At 43.2% G+C, this 19,179-nt stretch overlaps 1 protein-coding gene across 1 annotated transcript in view; it reads right to left on the bottom strand.

The window, feature by feature from the left end:
• Window positions 1–3,501: 3,501 nt before the first annotated feature.
• Window positions 3,502–19,179, bottom strand: part of LOC147106314 (ras association domain-containing protein 9-like) — a 45,389-nt gene continuing 29,711 nt past the window's right edge. The window contains exon 2 of the mRNA XM_086009310.1: window positions 3,502–9,741. Within this exon, the coding sequence (XP_085865436.1) occupies window positions 8,430–9,722 (1,293 nt within the window). The 5' untranslated portion in view covers window positions 9,723–9,741 and the 3' untranslated portion in view covers window positions 3,502–8,429. The remainder of the gene's footprint in view (window positions 9,742–19,179) is intronic.

Genomic DNA, 19,179 nt, shown 5'->3' on the forward strand with positions numbered 1-19,179 from the left:
AGCCAGCCCAGACTGCTGCCACCCATGCCGAGGTGGTGCAGTACGAAGCCGGGGCTACTAGGCCCAGAGCTCCTCAAGATCGTCCTGCAAGGCCATCTGAAGTCTCCCCCACTGAAAGTCAGCAGCCTTCCACCAGCCATACTGCAGCCACTGGGGTAGCACTGCATAGGAGCACTAGGACAGGCAAAGGCACAAGGAAGTGAAGCACTAAGGGAATGAACAAGGGTGATTAGTTGACTTTTAAATGAAATATTGTAATGGTTTGATTCATAAAATTGGTTTGGAATGTTTGTTTTGTGGTGTTTTTTATTGTAGCATTTTGGCCAAAAGGACTCTGTGATGGTCAATAACAGAGGGAAGGTAAGGTGTGGGACTATTTATGAATGTGGAATGGGGTTGCGTTCACTGGAACCGCAGTCGGATGAGTCGATCACGAACAGCCCAGGCAGAAAGGGGCTGTCTGGGTTGCCTCCTCCCTTCCGCTTCCTCCTCCTCTTCCTCCTCCTCTGCTGGTCACCGTATGCCTGGTGGCAAAGGCTGTGCCCTCATGATGGCGAGGTTGTGCAGCATGCAGCAGACCACGACGAATCTTGAGGCACACTCTGGTGAGTACTGCAGGGCTCCTCCAGAGCGGTCCAGGCAGCGGAAGCGTTGTTTAAGGACGCCAATGGTCTGCTCTATCAGATTCCGTGTGGCAGCCTGGCTTTCGTTGTATGAATGCTGCCCATATATGCATGGGTTGCACAGCAGAATCATGAACCAGGTGGTCAGCAGATAGCCCTTGTTGCCCAGTAGTCACCCTTTGATTTGTCGTGGTGGCTCAAATGCTGATGGTACAGTGGACAGAATGAAGGCATCATGGCTGCTGCCAGGATACCCAGCATTGACTTACATGATGCGCTGAGTATGGTTGCACACCAGCTGGACATTGAGTGAAATCCCTTCCGGTTGCGGTACATCTCCGAGTTGAGATGAGGTGCCCATAAAGCAATGTGTGTGCAGTCAATGGCACCCTGCACCATGGGAAAGCATGCTATCCTGGCAAAGTCGCGTGCTCGCTCTGCCTGCTTCTCTCTGACAAGAGAGAATGAAATGTATTCAGCTATCTTTGCACACAGAGCCTCACTCACCTCCCTTATACAGGAGTGGACGGCGAACTGGAAGATGTTACAGATGTCACCTGCTCCAGCCTGGAAGGAGCTCGATGCAAAGAAGTTCAATGCCACGGTCACATATACAGCCACTGGCAATGCTGTCCCCGCCCTGGAGAGGCTGCAGGTCTGCCTGCAGCAGGTGGCAGGTTTCAGTGCACACCCCCTTAGCAAAACGGAGACATCACACACATTGTCCCTCGCTGAGGTTGCGGTAAGAGAATTGCTCCCTGAAGACCCTGGGTGGATATGGCATCCTGCTGAGAGCCCTTCTCCCCCTCCTCCTCCTCCCTCTTCCAGCAGCTTGTCCTGCTCTGTGCTGCCTGTGCTCATTCCCCCGTCTTGCTGCAGGCCAAGGGGGATACAAACTACTGCACCCATGTCTAGGAGAACTAGTCTGAACAGACCCCTTGCAAGTCAGTACCAAGTTCTTGAGCACGTGCAGCACCACTCCTTGTAGACCTTAGGCAAGTTTAAAGAAGTCTATAAAGCACCAAACACTTCTACAAACTCAGCAACAGCTAATAGAAATCAATCAGCAACTAACCTGTAAGTAGGAGATGACCCCTTTAAATAGTGCTGATGGGGATCCTTCCTGCTACTAAACCATGTTCAGCTGTGCAAGGTTAAGAGAGGGTGTTAGCTCCAGCGTTGAGGTAAAAAATGGCAGCGCTGGCATCAAATCAGCACTGCACTCTGACTGATGTCACAATCTGTGCACTCTGCAGATGGCGCATGCTCCCAGCGCTGATGCTAACGCCCTCTCCAAAATGGCGTCCGGCGTGGCCCACACCATAAGTGTATGCGTGCTGCTTGGATGCCATTTTTGAGCCAAATCAGCACCCATAGCGCCCAAATAATAGGCGCTACGCATCCAAATTTTTAGCTCAAGGTTCCTCATATGGAACAAAGCACAACTTGAGATGTGACATAAATAAAACTACATGAAATGTGACACTTCATAGTCCTGTTTCCACAATGGAATGTTGGCTGTGTTTATTTTGGATCACAACTGGACCTATTGATAGCTTAATAACTTCCTGCTCTCATTATTCAATTTCACCTGATCTGTAAATACCATTTCTGAGCACAAGATTATTTACAGTTGATATACTAAATATATACCTTTCATAAGGCTTTTGCTAGAAATGTTTGTTTATTGGGCAGTTTATCATCCAAATATTATTTTTGCTGCTGAAAGAAATAAAGTTACTTACACACGCAAGAGTTTTTCTCTACTTGAAATTTCACAACACAATAATCAAATATATTTTATTACAATTTTGATTTGTTTCTGGAAAGTATCAGGTGCCAAGTGTTCAGTCATAAACCAAATGGGATCAGTTGTAAGTTTTAAAGTTCTAACATAAATTGAGTGAATAAGCTCTGTGTAATAAGGCACAAAGATAATCAGCAGTGCCCTTATGAAATACTGAAATGTATTCAATGTAAACCAAAGATATTCTCCAGTTTCTGTTAGCCACAAGTGAACAAAGCAATAGAAAGCTAACTAAAAATATAGGCCACTCCTTTTGAGTTTTTTTGCTTCTAGTTTTTACATGTACAACTATAAAATACGCCCACATCATGAAGTTACTGAGCTATGAAGTCCTTCATTAAGTTTCATTGCATGACCATAAATCAATCATTTCACAAATCATAAATAAATCATGTTTAGTAGTGACATAGTCATGGTTTCAACATAATAAACCTTGCTGTTGTATTAATGAAAGAAATTCGTGTATTTTTAAAATAATATTGTGGGCACATGAATTGTTTGTTGCTGTTTAAAAATGAACAAAATTAGAAATTGTTAAAAAAAAAACTTGATGGAATTTTTTGTTTTGTTTATGGGATCAGGGCATCACTGACAAGGCCAGAATTTATTGCCCATCCCCAGTTGCCTTTGAGAAGCTGGTGGCGAGCCGCCTTCTTGAACCGCTGCAGTCCTTGTGGTGAAGGTACTCCCACAGTGCTGTTATGTAGGGAGTTCCAGGATTTTGACCCAACGACGATGAAGGATCGGTGATATACTTCTAAGTCAGGATGGTGTGTGACTTGGAGGGGAACTATGAAGCACTTTTTATTCCAATTCATTCAAAAATATATTTTCATTGAATTAAATGATTATGGGGTTTTTGTTTACAGTAGTCACTGTTGTACTGTAGGCAATGCAGCAGCCAATTTGCACACAGCAAGGCCCCACAACCAGCAATTAAATAAATGACCAGAATATCCATTTTAGAAATTGAGTTGCAAGCCATAATTTTATATGATAATAATAAAAGCCAGGGGGTGCTGAAGATAAATTCAAGAGAATTTGTGATTTCAATAGGTAATAAAGCACAATTCATTTTCTCGTCAAGTATATGTACTGGCTGTTTCATATTTCCCATTATGCACAATTTCACTGAGAAGAAACTCAAGGATAGCAGAACCAAAAAGAACATTTTCATAAATGATGATTTATTCAGCTGCCAGTTCACAATTTAGTACAAATGGAATTGTAAGCAATAATTTTTGTAATAATGTGTGAATCAATGAAAAATAACAAGTTAGTACCATTGCATCTTACATTATTGAAGAAATAGGTGCAACTTATTCTTTATATATTTGAACATGTTTATTTTTGTTCAGTCAGCAACATAATTGCGTGAGAAAAATATAAAGAAAAGCTTAATAAACTGATCACAAAAGTATGAAAGGAGGTAAACATTGCATAAAACAACAATACAAACAACAAAAAAAGAACGATTAACTTTTACAACAAAGTCATACTTATCATAATTGACTTCTTCATAGGGTGTGACATGAGAACACTCCATAAAGGCTGTCAAAGAGATATTTTATTAACAATATCACGACCCTTCCATTTTATTACCCTGTTGTTGGCACAGAGTACATCGCAAGATTTTTACTATTCCTTCAACTATGGTAATTTATCTGGGGCATGTCAGGAGCAGGTTTACTGGGAGGAGGAAATTGTTAAGGTTAACTGGAAAGCTGTTGCAGAAACTTTTAGGTTTGGCATAACAAATCGTTTTTAACTTTGAAGAAAGCAATCAATGGCCATTTCAAGTGCTCGTCATGGTTTAAGTATAATTCTGTGCTCAAAATGTTGATTCACTCAACTGTATTTTGCAGAAAGTTTCAAATGTACATTTTAAGTGCAAGTTTCATTTCAGCTGGAGGAATTCATGGCAAGCTTGTACAGTAGAGATTAGTGAGTTTGCTATCATTTGCCCTTTGTAAGATTATTGCAATGTCTAACATTTCTATTTAAATAAATGAACAGCACCTCCCCTTCTCACCAGGTACAATGCACATTCCATCGCTTGGAAGTCCTTTGTGTATGAAATGTCTTTTTAACCTTATGTCAACACATTGGGTACTGGCATTTTTTATGCAATAATTTATCTAATATCTGGCCGTAAAGTCAGTTGTGCGAGACCAGAAAACACTGACCGTCTTATGCAAATTGTTTCACTGAGCATTTTAATGATCCAGGATTATTGTTTAATAATTACACAATTTCATCTCCTTGAATCTGCGAGGAGCCAAAAAAAAACAATCCAGACAGGAATGTATTGTTGTGCAAATGTTTTAGTCTCCAATATGGCCGATAAACTATATAGCCCCTGTTGCATTACCAGAGATCGGTTTTAGTGTCATTGCAATTACTTGGAATATTTCATGCACAATTATTTTGAAATAGACCAGGAGGACCATTGAACAATATTCAATGCATTCTTCCTCATGTAAGCACTACACAGCTGTGGAGCAACATAATGATTCATTACATGCAGCTATGAAAATCCAAAATACTCTTTAAAGAACGCTTACTGTAATTTGTTATTTTAGGTTTTCCTTTTTGCATTTTCCAGCAACGTACACACATCATTTTGTTTGCTGAAATAGAATTAATTATGGAGGTGCAAAAAGTTGGCAAGAAAAATGTCAACCAACTGCTGACAAAGGAGAGACCTGCCTTGATCTCATTCCTGTATATTTTAGACAATATAATAAGGTGACTTTTAGTGCAGTATCGTCATAGTCAACAGTTCCAGAGGCTGCTGGTGTAGCTGTTTATTTTTAAATTGAGAAACCTAAGTGAAGGCCAAACCTCACAGTGCAGGGCACCACCAACATTGAAAAGAATAAGGTGAGTAATGATTAGATTTTAAAAGCCTGGAGATTGTAAGACTAAGGCAGGTGAAAAAACTCAATTTGCTCATTGATTTATAGTGTGAACTACACTTTAAACTAAAAATTCTGCATATAATTTAACGACAACCTTGCACATCATCTGAAGAATATTAAATATCCCGCTTTCGTTGAGCAGTCGATCTTTCTACTGAATTGTCAGGAAATTAGCATTCCTAAGCATATCAGAACGTAGTTTAACAGCTTGGTTAAAGTCAATCCAATTGCTTACAGCTATGTATATATTATTAGGAAATTTGAATAATTACTCACAATTAGGAGGAGTGAGCCTTTGGTTAGTGGTAGCATTCCCCCTCCCCTCAGAGTTAGAAGTTGAAGAGTTCGAGCCCCACTCAAGACAACCCTGGTGAGTGGAGACTAGAATATGGTCTCTAAATACTGTGATGACATCCAGTGGGGTACTCGCGACCAGACTGAGTGACCACTGGTTCAGTGGTAGTATTACCGCCTGTGAGTCAGAAAAGTTGGGTTCGGGCCCCACTCCAGACAAACCTGGTGAGTGGAACACTGGAACTCTGAATACTGGGTTGATGTCCAGCAGGGGTACTTGAGTCCGATGTGGGTGGGTGCTGTTAGAAATTAGGGATACTTAAAAATATGTGGTTATGCGAATGCAACTGTGACGTGAATAATACTGTGTTATATGATTGTATTAGAGCTCGAGACAAGTAAGGGGTTAATGTATAAGGTATGTTTTACTGGAACTGCATTAGTTTTGTTTTCCTGGAAAATGAGTATGAGAGACTTTAGTCTTGGGAGGACAGGGCCAGATGAGATAAGGGGAAAGACAGTCCTCAGCTTGCTTTAAGGCCATGATTGGTCAATTACAGAAAGCATGTGTAATGGTTGCGAGAAGACCCCGGACAGGTGGGAGATAACAGGATGGTTGGCCTTTTTCCATGGTTTAAACAAAGAACTCGACATGCCATTGAGCACCTTGTTTTAAGGGGTACTTCTATAGGTTAAATGGTTCTGTCCATATTCTACCCCAGGCCCACCACTGAAAATAAAATAAAATAAAAAGGAAGACCTAAAGATCCCTTAGCACAGACGGTGGAGTGAAGAGCTCCTGAGAGTGTTTAACACTCTTGGCAGTTCTACAAGAGAGAGGGAGAAAGGCCTTAAGCCGAAGAGCCGTTCACGCACACCAACCGTCTGTCCGATCAGATCCGGTACCAGCTATTTGTCACGGTCGTATGTTTTTGCTGTATAACCAGTGTGTTATATTCTGTTCTAAACTCCGATTAAACACACATACCCACCATATTGGTTTGCACTCGATCATGATTACTTGGAAGACCAGAGCTAAGTTAATCTCAACAGTGCCCCTCTACATCGTAAAAGGGTCGGTGGGGCTCTTTAGTGTTGGATGCAGTCCATCTAGAAAAAGGTACTCTGAAGATAAAAACCCACGAGGAAGGCAATAAGAAACCACCTGAGCTACTCTTCCCTAGTAAGTGGCTGAACAATCTCATGTGTGTGACTTCAGTTCAGACCTGCTCTAGGGCAGAACACAATGGACAGCCTCACAATTAGAATTTTAAAACTAATCCTAAAGTCCTGAAAGATAAAGAGTAAAATAAAGATGTCCATCTTTACAGTCTGTTAAGCATCACCTGGGCAGGATGCACAAGGGAAAATTTGGCAGAGAGGATTGCTTGCCCCTTACAGAACCAATTGGATTTTTCTTTTATTCATTTCAATGAACGGAAATTTAGCCGGATTCTGTTACTCGCACGCAATCCTCCCCACCAGATTTTCCTTTCAGCTCTCTGCCCAAACGGTGCTTAACATTCAGCTGGGAAAGATGACAATCTACTCCCATATCTCAATATTGTAAAGTGGTCACATTTAAACCAATAAGCTTTTTATTGGCGTGTTATAAAAAGTTCTATATTCTATTTCACTTTCTGATATGTTAACATGCAATCCATTTTTGGATGTATAACTTTAAAAAAAACATTTCCCAGTATTCATTACTCATTTTCACTGAAGTTATTTATTCTATATAATCACATGTAAATGTATGATATTGTAGCCCATATACACAGTGCAAAATAATCACCCTGTTCTCACTTTTGTAAATGCCACTCTCTTAATTGTTCATCAAAATGATTCTTAATACCATATTATTTATTATTGGCATCTAGCCAAAAAATGTCAGAAATTTAAATGATTTCATTCATTTTATGGTAACTATTAAACATATTATAGTCCATTTGTGTTTATAGTACTTACCTTCTAAATGATATATTTTGTACTACAGTGTACTTAAATGAACTTCTCTAAACGGGTGTGCCCAAGATAAGGGTGTAGAAGAAGCTGTACAGTTAGGAGGGGTGCATTGTGTGTAGGTTAATTTATCAAACTACATCACCCTAAACGACCACAGGCTCCCTGATCTGCATTATAGACCTCTTCTACAGTTACTTAAAGAGAGGTGTGATCAGAGTGTAATCTTATTGTACACGCAACACTGTTAGAATGGATCCCTACAGTCTTTTGTACTTGTTCCAATTCTTTAATGAAGTTGCCAAGATGCCGGTTAACTCTTTAAATAAACAGGGTGAGGGTTATGTTATAATCTATTTCGTTGGATCATAAATTACTTTTGCGACTTGAATCCATTTTGTGTTTCTTAAACAGTGGATTACTTTTTTGTAATGCACCACTGTGTCCCAAAAAGTGTTCTCTGAAGCAATTTGTCTAATCACTCTCTCTAAAGTGTGTGACCAGGAAAGACCGGAACTTCTATTTTAATAATTGCATTGCTTTAAAGACTATCATTTCAAAATACCATGTGACGGCTTACAGTTGAAGAAAGGGTCAAATGACACCTTCAATAAATCTTTCTAAACATTGACTTAGTGGAACGATGTCTATTTCTGTACTGCATTTAAGTTAAAGTCCCATATTTTGGGCATTCTTTAAAAGACACCTAATATCTAACAATATGAAATAGCTTTTAAACGTCGTATCCTCATACAAGAGGGTGTATTGTTTCCCCCTACTCGGTCACTAATAAACAACAAGGCTGTGTTTCCTGAAGGATTACTAAAGATAATTTTTCGAAGTCGAAAGCACCTCGACACAAGGCGGCTCTGAGTCCAGGCTGTGTGTGGAGCTTATCCCCGTGTCGGAGTCGGTATCGTTCACATCGGAAGGGGAGAGGGGCTCGGAGCGGCTCCCAGATTGATTCTTGACACTCTTCCGCGGCGAAGTACACTTGGCCAAATCTTTCCAAACCCCAGGCACCGGGGCTTCACTCTCCGGGACTTCAGTTTTCGCATCCTGTGCAAGCTGCAGTGACTTCAGTTGTTCGATTAAGTGATCACATTCCTCCGCCTTTTTGCTCAGTATTAATTCCTTCTGTTTCACTTTCTCCTGGACATCCATTAAGTGTTTGCGGAGTTGAAGAGCCTTGTCCATGCTGGTCTCCAACTCGCTCTCAACTTTCTCAGTCTCTCCCTGGGAACCCGGTTGGTCACTGCACGGGGACTCGGAGTCGCTTTGGACCCTCTCCTCTGGGTTTCCCCCCCACCCCTTCTCCAGCTCCTGTTGGATTTCCGCTGTCAGTTTCTCGATGACTTCCCTGCGCTGCTCGAGCTCTTGCTCCAGCTGTCGGGTCGCGTCCCGCTGGTTGAGATACTCCTGCAACTGACCTGGTCCACCGTGCTGCTGCTGGCCGCTGCCTCCGCTCTCCAGCAAATACGTTTCTTGCACATAGTTTTCTCCCTCGTTCTGTATCCGCTCGAAGTGCGTCCTGCACTCGTACCTGTCGATGTCCCCGTCCAGCTCCCGCATCCTCTGCAGCTGCTGGCGGATGGTGTGGTCCTGGGACACGATCAGATGGACCAGGGTCTCGACCCCCGCCCGGCCCTGCCTCAGCTTTTTCATTCTGGCCAGTTTCTTGAACGCTTTCCTGACCATCCTCTTCTGCTTGTCCGCCGGCAGCTTCTTGATGTACTGGGCGGGGCTCAGGTCCCTCTGGCCGTCGGTGCTGTGGACCACCTTGGCCTCGGCTGCCCTCAGCCCCGCCACGGGCAGGGAGGCGCCCGACTTGACCAGGACGAAGTGGACGTTGGCTCGCTCCTCGCCCCAGGACGCCCAGAGCCTCAGCAGCTTGGTGGGCGACGGCAGCAGCCGCTCGAAGCCCCTCCACTTCTCCACGATGCAGTAGTCCTTGGGCGGCGCGTGGAGCAGCCTGGTGTCCCCGGCGTTGGCGAGATGGTCCTCCAGCAGAGCCCTCACCACCTGGGCACAGCTGGTCCGCTTGGTCAGCCCGCACACCACCTTCTCCTCCTGGCACACCCACACCGCGATCTCGGCGTCCTCCGGGGAGCCCATGGTCGCACTTGGGCGAGATCTGCAAAGAGGAAGAGCTGTGTTAGGACACATACGTCTCTCCCCCTTCTCCCCACCCTCGGTTCTCTGAAAACATAAATTTGACTTGAGTGGATCACGTGGCTGCAGGTAAACACTCCCCAACTCCCTGCGGGCAAACTTTCCTCCTGTCCTAACTCTATATTGCTCTTTGAGAATATTGCCTCTTCAGCCAAACTCTCTCTCAATTGACACTCCAACTGCTCGACATCACCGCGTTCGCATTTAAAGATTACAGCAGCTTCAACCATTAACCTCAGAACAATCTCTAAAATATGTCGCTTGTTCTAGTTTTCCACTAGATCAATTCCTGAAAATATCGTTTATGGTCAGAATATTTTCACTTTATTTTTTTGGGGTATCTAGCTATTTTTGGAAACTTTGAAATAACGCCCAGGCGAGAAAGCTGTGTCAAGTGTCGAATATTTCTCTAACTTGGTATTTTTCACCTCTTGGCTCAATCCGTACTAAATCAGCTAAAAGCTTCTTCAAACTTTGTCGCGCGTCTTTTAATTGCTTTAAACCCAGAGAGCTTCCTGTGCAATGCTGCTTGAAGTTGGCAAATTAGCCTGGCACCGTTTGGGAGTGTCCAAATCCTCAGAAAGACAAGGAAAAGCAGAACATTTCCGTGCAGCGATAAAAAGAGAAAAAAATGTATTGTTACGTTGGTGCAAAAAGAAGTCGGAAATTAAAAGTTGCAGCGATGCTAACATCTATATGTTTTCATTAGAGAAGGTTCATCTGCTCTTTGTGTTCAAACTGAAGTATGAGAATTATGTCTTAGTTAAAATGAGATTTATTTATTTAAAATAGTTTTAGAACATAATGTTTAGTACAGCCTGTATTCTTTTAAAAATCCATATAACACAAAGGAGATTATTTTGGTGAAAGGGTGAAAAGAGGCACTAAATGGGTGCTGTGTTAATGAGACCCGCCTGTTTGAAAGTCTGGTTTTAGCCTGCAATGTTGGTCCTAATTGCTGATTACCATAATTTGAACTTGCCTGGAGGTGCTAAAACAGACACCTGCAGATTTAGCACTCAAACGCTGATTAAATAGAATTTTTGAGGAGCAGTATATGTGGGCTCCACTCACCCACTCCCATTGAAGGTGTGGAGTGCGCTGGCTGACACACAGCGGCACGTTTCAGGGTGGCTCAGGGACTGAGGTTAAATTCCTCCTCTATGCAGACGACCTGGTTCTGCTGTCACCAACTAAGGAGGGTCTACAGCAGAACCTGGATCTGCTGGAGTCGTACTGCCAGACTTGGGCCCTGACAATAAATCCCCCAAAAACCAAAGTCCTTGTGTTCCAGCAAAGGTCCAGACATCAGGGACCCAAAATAAATTTCACACTAGGAACAACCAAAATTGAACAAACCACTAACTACACATACTTGGGCTTAAAAATCAGTTCTACGGGAAATTTCAAACTGGCTGTGAATGAACTGAAAGAGAAAGCAAGAAGGGCTTTCTGTGCCATTAAAAAATCAATCCAAATAGAAATCCCAATTAGCATTTGGCTCAAAATTTTCAAATCAGTAATTGAACCAATTGCACTCTATGGCAGTGAGGTGTGGGGATCGCTAACACAACAAGAATTTGCAAAATGGGACAAACACCCAATTGAGATCCTACATGCAGAATTCTGTAAAAGTATCCTCCGGACTCAAAGGAAAACCGTAAACAATGCATGCAGGGCAGAACTAGGCCAATATCCATTAATAATCACTATCCAAAAAAAAGCCACCAAATTTTGGAAACACCTAGAAATGAGCAACCCCCAATGCTATCATTACGAAGCCCTGAAATGCCAAGAGAGGACCATAAAGAAGAATACCCTCAGCCAACTAGTCCTGGGACTCAGTGAAGTAACTACTAACACTACTAACAATAACCAGCCCCAGGACAGTGACAGCGTAACACAAAGAATTCGACCGAACACAATCGTCACTAAGCAAAAGGAAAAATATCTGTCATATTGGGCAGAAACAACAAAAACCCAAAGCAAACTCAATTGCTACTTGGCCCTAAACAGACAATACAACATGGCTGATTACCTGACCATGGTAAAGGATAGCAAACTGAGAAAAACTTTGACAATGTACAGACTTAGTGAACATAACCTGGCGATCGAAAAAGGTAGACACAGACAGACCAGGCTACCAAGAGAGGACAGGATATGCTCTCACTGCAGTCAGGGAGTGGTGGAGACAGAGATGCACTTCCTCACAGCTTGTAGAAAATATCAGGGCATAAGGGAGAATTTCTACCCAATATTCACAAAAATATGCCCGGAATTCAGAAATTTGAATGACAACCAAAAACTCCCATACCTACTAGGGGAAGAGAGAAATTGCTTAACACTAGCGGCACACTATGTTACAGCTTGCCATAAACAGAGGGACAACTACTAAATATAAGAAAAGAGTATATATAAATTATATGAAAGTATAGTTATACACTCAGGGATATATCTGTTTATACACTGTATGGATAGATCTGTATTTTTGTGAACAAACATGAATGTTTTCCGATGCTTTGGCAACATAAGATGTAACTTGTCATGCCAATAAAGCGATTTGAATTGAATTGAATTGAATTGACTGAGTTAGACTGCGCACGGGTTGTCGGACGCGGCAGTGGAGGTCCAGAGGAGGAGGGATGTCCTGTACCTGCAGGGAGGAAGGAGTCCACCTCGCCCTCCTGTCCCCCTCTCCTGCAGCAGCTGGTGCTGCTCCGCCTGGCCTCATGTCCTCCTCCCATTCCTCCTGCAGAGCACGGGGAGCCCCTAGCAAAATACCCATGACTCGCTTTCTCCTGGTGACTCCTATAAGGTGGAGTGGCACAGCACTTACTCTTTTTAGGTAAAGTTCGAAGAGAATTTGTGGAATAAATGTTGCTCGAGTGTTGGTAAAGTCTTGACAAAGTGTCCCAGAAAGTCTCTCAATATGCTTCAGAGGTCTTCTTCAGAGCTCCAGCAGCAATTAACATGAAATGGGGAGTATCCCTTTAAGTAGCGCTTGAAATCCACATCAACGCCTTGTTTACTCAAACAGCTGGTCGTTGTTAGGAGAGGGTGTTCGGACAAGCGCTAGCCACCAAAATGCCATGCAGCCTCCTTAAATGAGCACCAGCAGGTATTTTAAGTGACAATTGTTTTATATTTGTTCATGGGATGTGGGTGTCGCTGGCAAGGGCAGCATTTATTGTCCATCCCTAATTGCCCTTGAGTAGGTGGTGGTGGACCACCTTGAACTGCTGCAGTCCGTGTGGTGAAGGTACTCCCATAGTGGTGTTAGGGAGGGAGTTCCAGGATTTTGACCCAGTGACGATGAAGGAATGGTGATATATTTCCAAGTCATGATGGTGTGTGATTTGGAGGGGAACTTGGAGGTGATCGTGTTCCCATGTGCCTGCTGCCCTCGTCCTTCTAGGTGGTAGAGGTCGCGGGTTTGGGAGGTGCTGTCGAAGAAGCCTTGGCAAGTTGCTGCAGGGCATCTTATAGATGGTACACACTGCAGCCATGGTATGCCGGTGGTGGAGGGACTGAATGTTTAAGGTGATGGATGGGGTGCTGATCAAGCGGGCTGCTTTGTCCTGGATGGTGTTGAGCTTCTTGAGTGTCGTTGGAGCTGCACACATCCAGGCAAGTGGCAAGTATTCCATCACGTTCCTGACATGTGCCTTGGAGATGGTGGAAAGGCTTTAGAGAGTCAGGAGGTGAGACTCTTGCTGCAGAATACCTAACCTCTGACCTGCTCTTGTATCCACAGTGTGTATGTGGCTGGTCCAATTAAGTTTCTGGTCAATGGTGACCCCCCCAGGATGTTGATGGTGGGAGATTCGGTGATGGTAATGCCGTTGAATGTCAAGGGGCAATAGTTAGACTCTTGTTGGAGATAGTCATTTCCTGGCACTTGTGTGGTGCCAGTTAATTGTCACTTATCAGCCCAAGCCTGAGTGTCATCCAGGTCTTGCTGTGTGCGGGCACGGACCGCTTCATTATCGGTGGAGTTGTGAATGGAACTGAACACTGTACAATCATCAGCAAACATCCCCACTTCTGACCTTATTTTGGAGGGAAGTTCATTGATGAAACAGGTGAAGATGGTTGGGTCTAGGACACTGCCCTGAGGCTGAGAAGATTGGCTTCCAACAACCACAACCAGCAATCAGCCCCTCAACAAGCCTACGGTGGCTATTCCTAGCGAAGACTTCAACTCCTTTACCAAGATGGTGTCTTGCGCTAAACGCAGGCTAAACCGACGTTTCAGCTCAAGACCTTATCTTGGCCACCTCAGAGGATCATTGGTGCCTGAACATGCTGCCAAAAATTATCTCCAATGTATTTCCAGAAAACCTTCGCCCCACTATTGGCGGCTGTGCCTTCAGTCGTCTAGGTTTGAATTTTCTCCCTAAACCTCTCCACCTCTCCAGCTCTCCACCTCTCTCACCTCATTTGAGACACTTCTTAAAATCTACCACTTTGACCAAGCTTTTGGTCACATGTCCTAATGTCTCCTTTGGCTCGGTGTCAATTGTTGTTTGATAACGCTCCTGTGAAGCACCTTGAAATGTTTTACTACCTTAAAGGTGCTATATAAATGCAATTTGTTGTTATGCATATATTCAAGAATTTTTTTTTACAGAAATAAATTATGCTATCATAATATTCAAGTCTTTAGTGTGTATATAAAAGCAAATACCTCAATTATAACTTTACAACCAATGTCTCCATTCTCACCTGTCTCGATTCACTCCAACATTTAACCAAGAACAGGCCCCATATTTCCTCAAGGTCTGGGAACAATTCTGTGGTAAATGGAGGAGGCCCAGTGGGGGCAGGAAATTGGACATGGCCTGGACTTGCCGGGTCTCCTCCCTAAGGAAGGACTAAAGGGAATTCTCACATAAGGAAGGTGTCAGGGTCAATAGGATGACATCAACTGATGGAATCCCCATCAGTTCTACCTCCTTTGTGCCCAGTGACCTGGATGCTGGCAAGATACTCATTAGAGGTCCATGGGCACACATGAGGCCCCCAGAGATCTCCAGGCTGGGGTTATGCCCTGGGAGACCATTTATTGATGGTTGCTTTTAATTTATCAGTCATCTTATAAACATTGTTTATTATGTGCAGACCTTTAGCTTTTAGGATGGTGGCACTCCCATGTGGCTTTACGTTGCCACACCTTCCTTTCCCTCTGTGGTGGGCACCCTAGATTGGCCTATATTGGTGCAACTACCCATCGGAATTATCAAATTAGCTGACCCTGTCCTGATCCTGGATATGCTGGTGGGGTCAACAGCAGATGTCACCAGCACATTGTTGGGTCAAAATCCAGGAAATCCATACCTAACAGCACTGTGGGAGTACCTTCACCACATGGACTGCAGCTGTTCAAGAAGAAGATTCACCATCATCTTCTCAAGAGCAACTAGGGTGGGCAATAAATGCTGGCTTTGTCAGCAACACCTACATCCCAAGAATGAATTTAAAAATGAAGATTTCTTCTTCATTGCTGTGAGCAGAACCAAGGAATTTTGGCATCAACGGTATTTTGATTGACAGCAGACACTAGCCAATAAGCAATATGCTGCATCTGGCATCAGAACCCTGCATATGAATCAGTTGCCCTCTTTTCTACTTCAAGACTTTTCCATAGCTATCAATCCTAAACCTAAACCCTAACACCCTCAACATATTCCTTCCTCTACATGCACAATTCTTGAATGTTCTACGTAGTTTGAAAACCTGACCTAGGTTGTTGAAATAGAAAAAGTTTCTGATAATATTCCATTAATATTGGGGCCATGGTGGCTGCACATTTAGATATTTCAAACTACTTAAAGTAAGGCCTATATGACTCAAGAACTCACAAAATATAGGGTGGTGACATATCGCTTATTAGAATATGAGACAATAACGTAATATGTTACAGAATATTGGTTTGTGATATAGGACCTTTCAGAATATCAGGTTATTTTATAGGGTGAATCACAAAGCAATTCATCGTATACCATGGTATATCATCCTTAATTATAAATAAATACTTGTTAAACATGTGCCTTCATGACCTATAATTATAAACTTTGCTTTGTTGTGGCAAATGCAATATATTTTACAAAACGTGTTGTTTAACATTCCATGTTATATCCTTCAGGTAAATTATGGTTTCATTTGGGGTTTCACTGCACATATTTAACCTTTCCCTTTGAAATGTCTTTTAAAATATATTACAGTATTTAGAAATGTTTAAGAAGTGGGCTGATTATTTATGACTGTATTTACTTTGAAAGATTAACCCTTGAGGGAAAATGCATTCCAGGGATTTTCAAGCATTTACAACTAATGCTTAAAAATAAATGCTGTTCTGATTTAGACACAGTGCAGTCCAAACCTTCAACATAACTTTTCAAAAGATTAGATTAGAACAATAGATTCTTAGAAAATTGAGAATGCCATGTTATTATTTGAATGGACCTATAAATAAAAATGACATTTTGCAATGTGCTGCTATACTTGACCTTAGTTGCTTAAAAGGAATGACAAAATTAGTGTATGTAGAAGAAAATGAGATGTAGGTTTTGAAATCTATTCCTTTAGTTCAACTTTGCAGGCCAACAAAGGAGTGACTTAGAGAAAACTTGTTTTTTGATTTTGTTTTTGCTTCTGAGTTTCAAAGGATTTTCTGCCACGAGCATCTTGAAGTGATTAGAAGATATGAGGAACTTCTAAGCTCATTTTATATGTAAACTATCCCATTTATTAAATGGATTAAATTGCATATAGAACTGCATGTACTTCAGGAAGGCCTTCAACTGCTCATTACTCAATGTGATAGTGATATGTGTGGTAGGGTGGAAGACAGATGGAGATGGAATTGGAAATGGGAGGGCATACAACTCTGTTATCAACAACATTAATCAAATATTTTGATTGATCTCAAAGGAACTGATTATTCGTTAAGACTGGGCACTTCAATCTTCTATAAATCATTGGTCAGGCCACATCTAGAATATTGTGTGTTAATTTGGCCAACCTACCTTCAAAAAGATATTGATACATTGGAGAGAGCTTAAAAAAAAGAACCATTTCAGGATCTAAAGCTTTAATTTATGAGCAGAGGCGCACAGAACTCAGTTTGCATTCGACTGGAATAAAGAAGGTGGAGAAGACTTGATGCAGGTATTTGTAATAGTCAAATGCATTGTTGTAAGTAGGTTATTTAACTTAGTAATGTGCCATTACTAGAAAATACTAGTATAAAACTACCAAACCTAAACCAGATTAGGGACTACAAGAGTTGCAGATATGTGGAATAAACACCCATCAAATGCAGCTATTGCTGTCATACGGAGCAGCCATGATCTAATTGAATGGTGGAACAGGCTCGATGGGCTGAATGGCCTGCTCCTGTTCCTATGTTCCTATTCCTATGTTAGCTACCATATTCAAAAAGAAAGCTTGATAAATATCTGATTTAGGCTGCAGTTTTATTGCTATTTTCCTGTCAACGTGAAGTGGTTTCGAGTATGCACTGATACAAAAGAGATAGTACGGCTGCGATTTTGCTGACATTGGTGGGTCGGTGGTGGGTCCCGACCTCGCTGCCAGCTCTATCCCGGCCTCTGAAATGAATTTCCCCTGATTGGGCTTGTTAAGCCGCCCAGCGCATTTGCTGGCCAATTAGAGGAAGCGGTTCTGGTGCCGTTATTTGATGACGCGCCATCAGCCGGTTTCCTTAAAGGGACCATGGACAACTTTATTTTTGACATTTGTGCTGTCAGTGTTCTACAGCATTGAGGTGCTGCAAACACTGACAAGCACTGCACAGAGGTGCACAGTTGCACCCAGGCTCTCCCATGACTCCCCCCATATGCTTATGGAGGGAGTCACAGCGCACAGGGAGGTCCTCTTCACTTTCCATGGGCAGAAGAAACCTCCCCAGGAGATCAACACAGCCTGGTTGCACATTGCACAGGAGGACACAAGCAGGGATGTGGTCAGGAGGACCTGGGTGCAGTGCTGCAAACATTTCAATGATCTCAGTAGATCACGAAACGTCAGTACAAAGCCACACAACCGCACCCTTCTGTGCCTCTCATCACATCTCCATCACTCTGCCTCCCCTACCCTACTCCTGCACATCCTTACTCACTCCAACTTACCTTGCACCTCCACCCATCCCTCTCTATCTACATTACCACTTCCCCATCTCACTAGCTGCCCCTCATACTTACCCTCATCCTTGTGCAATCATACCAACTAACAACACACAAGGGTGGGTACTTGGGTGTTTTATGCAATGTTCATGTAAAGTTTCTGTTAATGTGTAGTCAAACATTGAAACCTTTATTTTCAACACTTTGTGTTCTTGAACAGACTTGTGTGCACCTTTGGAAGTGGTTTAATGAGTTGCAGTGAATGGTGAGACATAACTGTACCCCCCGCAATGGTGCTGAGTGTGAAAGGAATGGTTTGGGCATTGTAGGAATGTTTTATGGTGTTGGGGTGGGGTGGTGCCAACTTGGTGCATCATGTGGCAGCCAGCCAGGGTGTACAGCATCAAATGAAGTAAACCTGGCCATGGTGAGGCCATCCCTGACTTCCTAGGCAGCAATGTGGTCGGGTCAGGTGCTGATGCCCCCTTTCCTGTGCAGCATCAGGTGATTGCGGAGAAGGTTGGTAGTGGTGTAGGTGCTGCTAGTGTGCCTGGTGCTGCCGGGGTTGGGGCTGATCATGGTGGGATCCTGAGGACCAAGGTGAGAGATTATAAAGGGTTCCCATGCTGATGGAATAGATGGCAGGTGAAGTAGAGATGACAAGCGATCTGTCAGTGGTGAGAGGGGTAATGAGGTGGATGGAGACTGGATGGAGACTTGTGTAAAGATGTGCAGCATGGTGAATCTATTGTAGAAATGCAGTGAGGAAGAGTTTGTGGATGAGGGAAGACATCGCTGTAAGGTGGAAACTTTTACTGTACATTTGAAGCTGTCAACTCAACAGCTGATTCAATGACCACTGAACTCCCACCTCAGTTTGACAGACGTGGTCCACGACCAGCGTTGACCCGGTGGGCGAGCTGTCAAATGTAGAAGGTGAGCTCAAATTCATTCTTAAGTGGCTCTAAACAAGCCACTAATTACTTGAATTGGGTCCTCTGCTGTGAACCCACTGCTGTGTGTCAGGTCTGCTCAGCACTGACAGACCCAACATCAGGGAAAGGTGCATGGCAGCAGGTTCACAGTAGGGTCCCGACCCGCTGGGGGAAAAAAAAACTTTCCCACCCGCCCCACCACCGATCGCTGCCGCTGACCCCCCTGCAAAATCCAGCCGAACGAGCCAGGAATTACTCCCTGATCTGATTTCCAGGTTCACAAAAGTCAAGTGATACAAGGCCCCACCACATGCCATC

Source organism: Somniosus microcephalus, chromosome 16 (assembly GCF_052327205.1).
Source record: "Somniosus microcephalus isolate GS21.2 chromosome 16, FLI_Smic_1.0, whole genome shotgun sequence".
In the NCBI taxonomy this organism is placed as follows: Eukaryota; Metazoa; Chordata; class Chondrichthyes; order Squaliformes; family Somniosidae; genus Somniosus; species Somniosus microcephalus.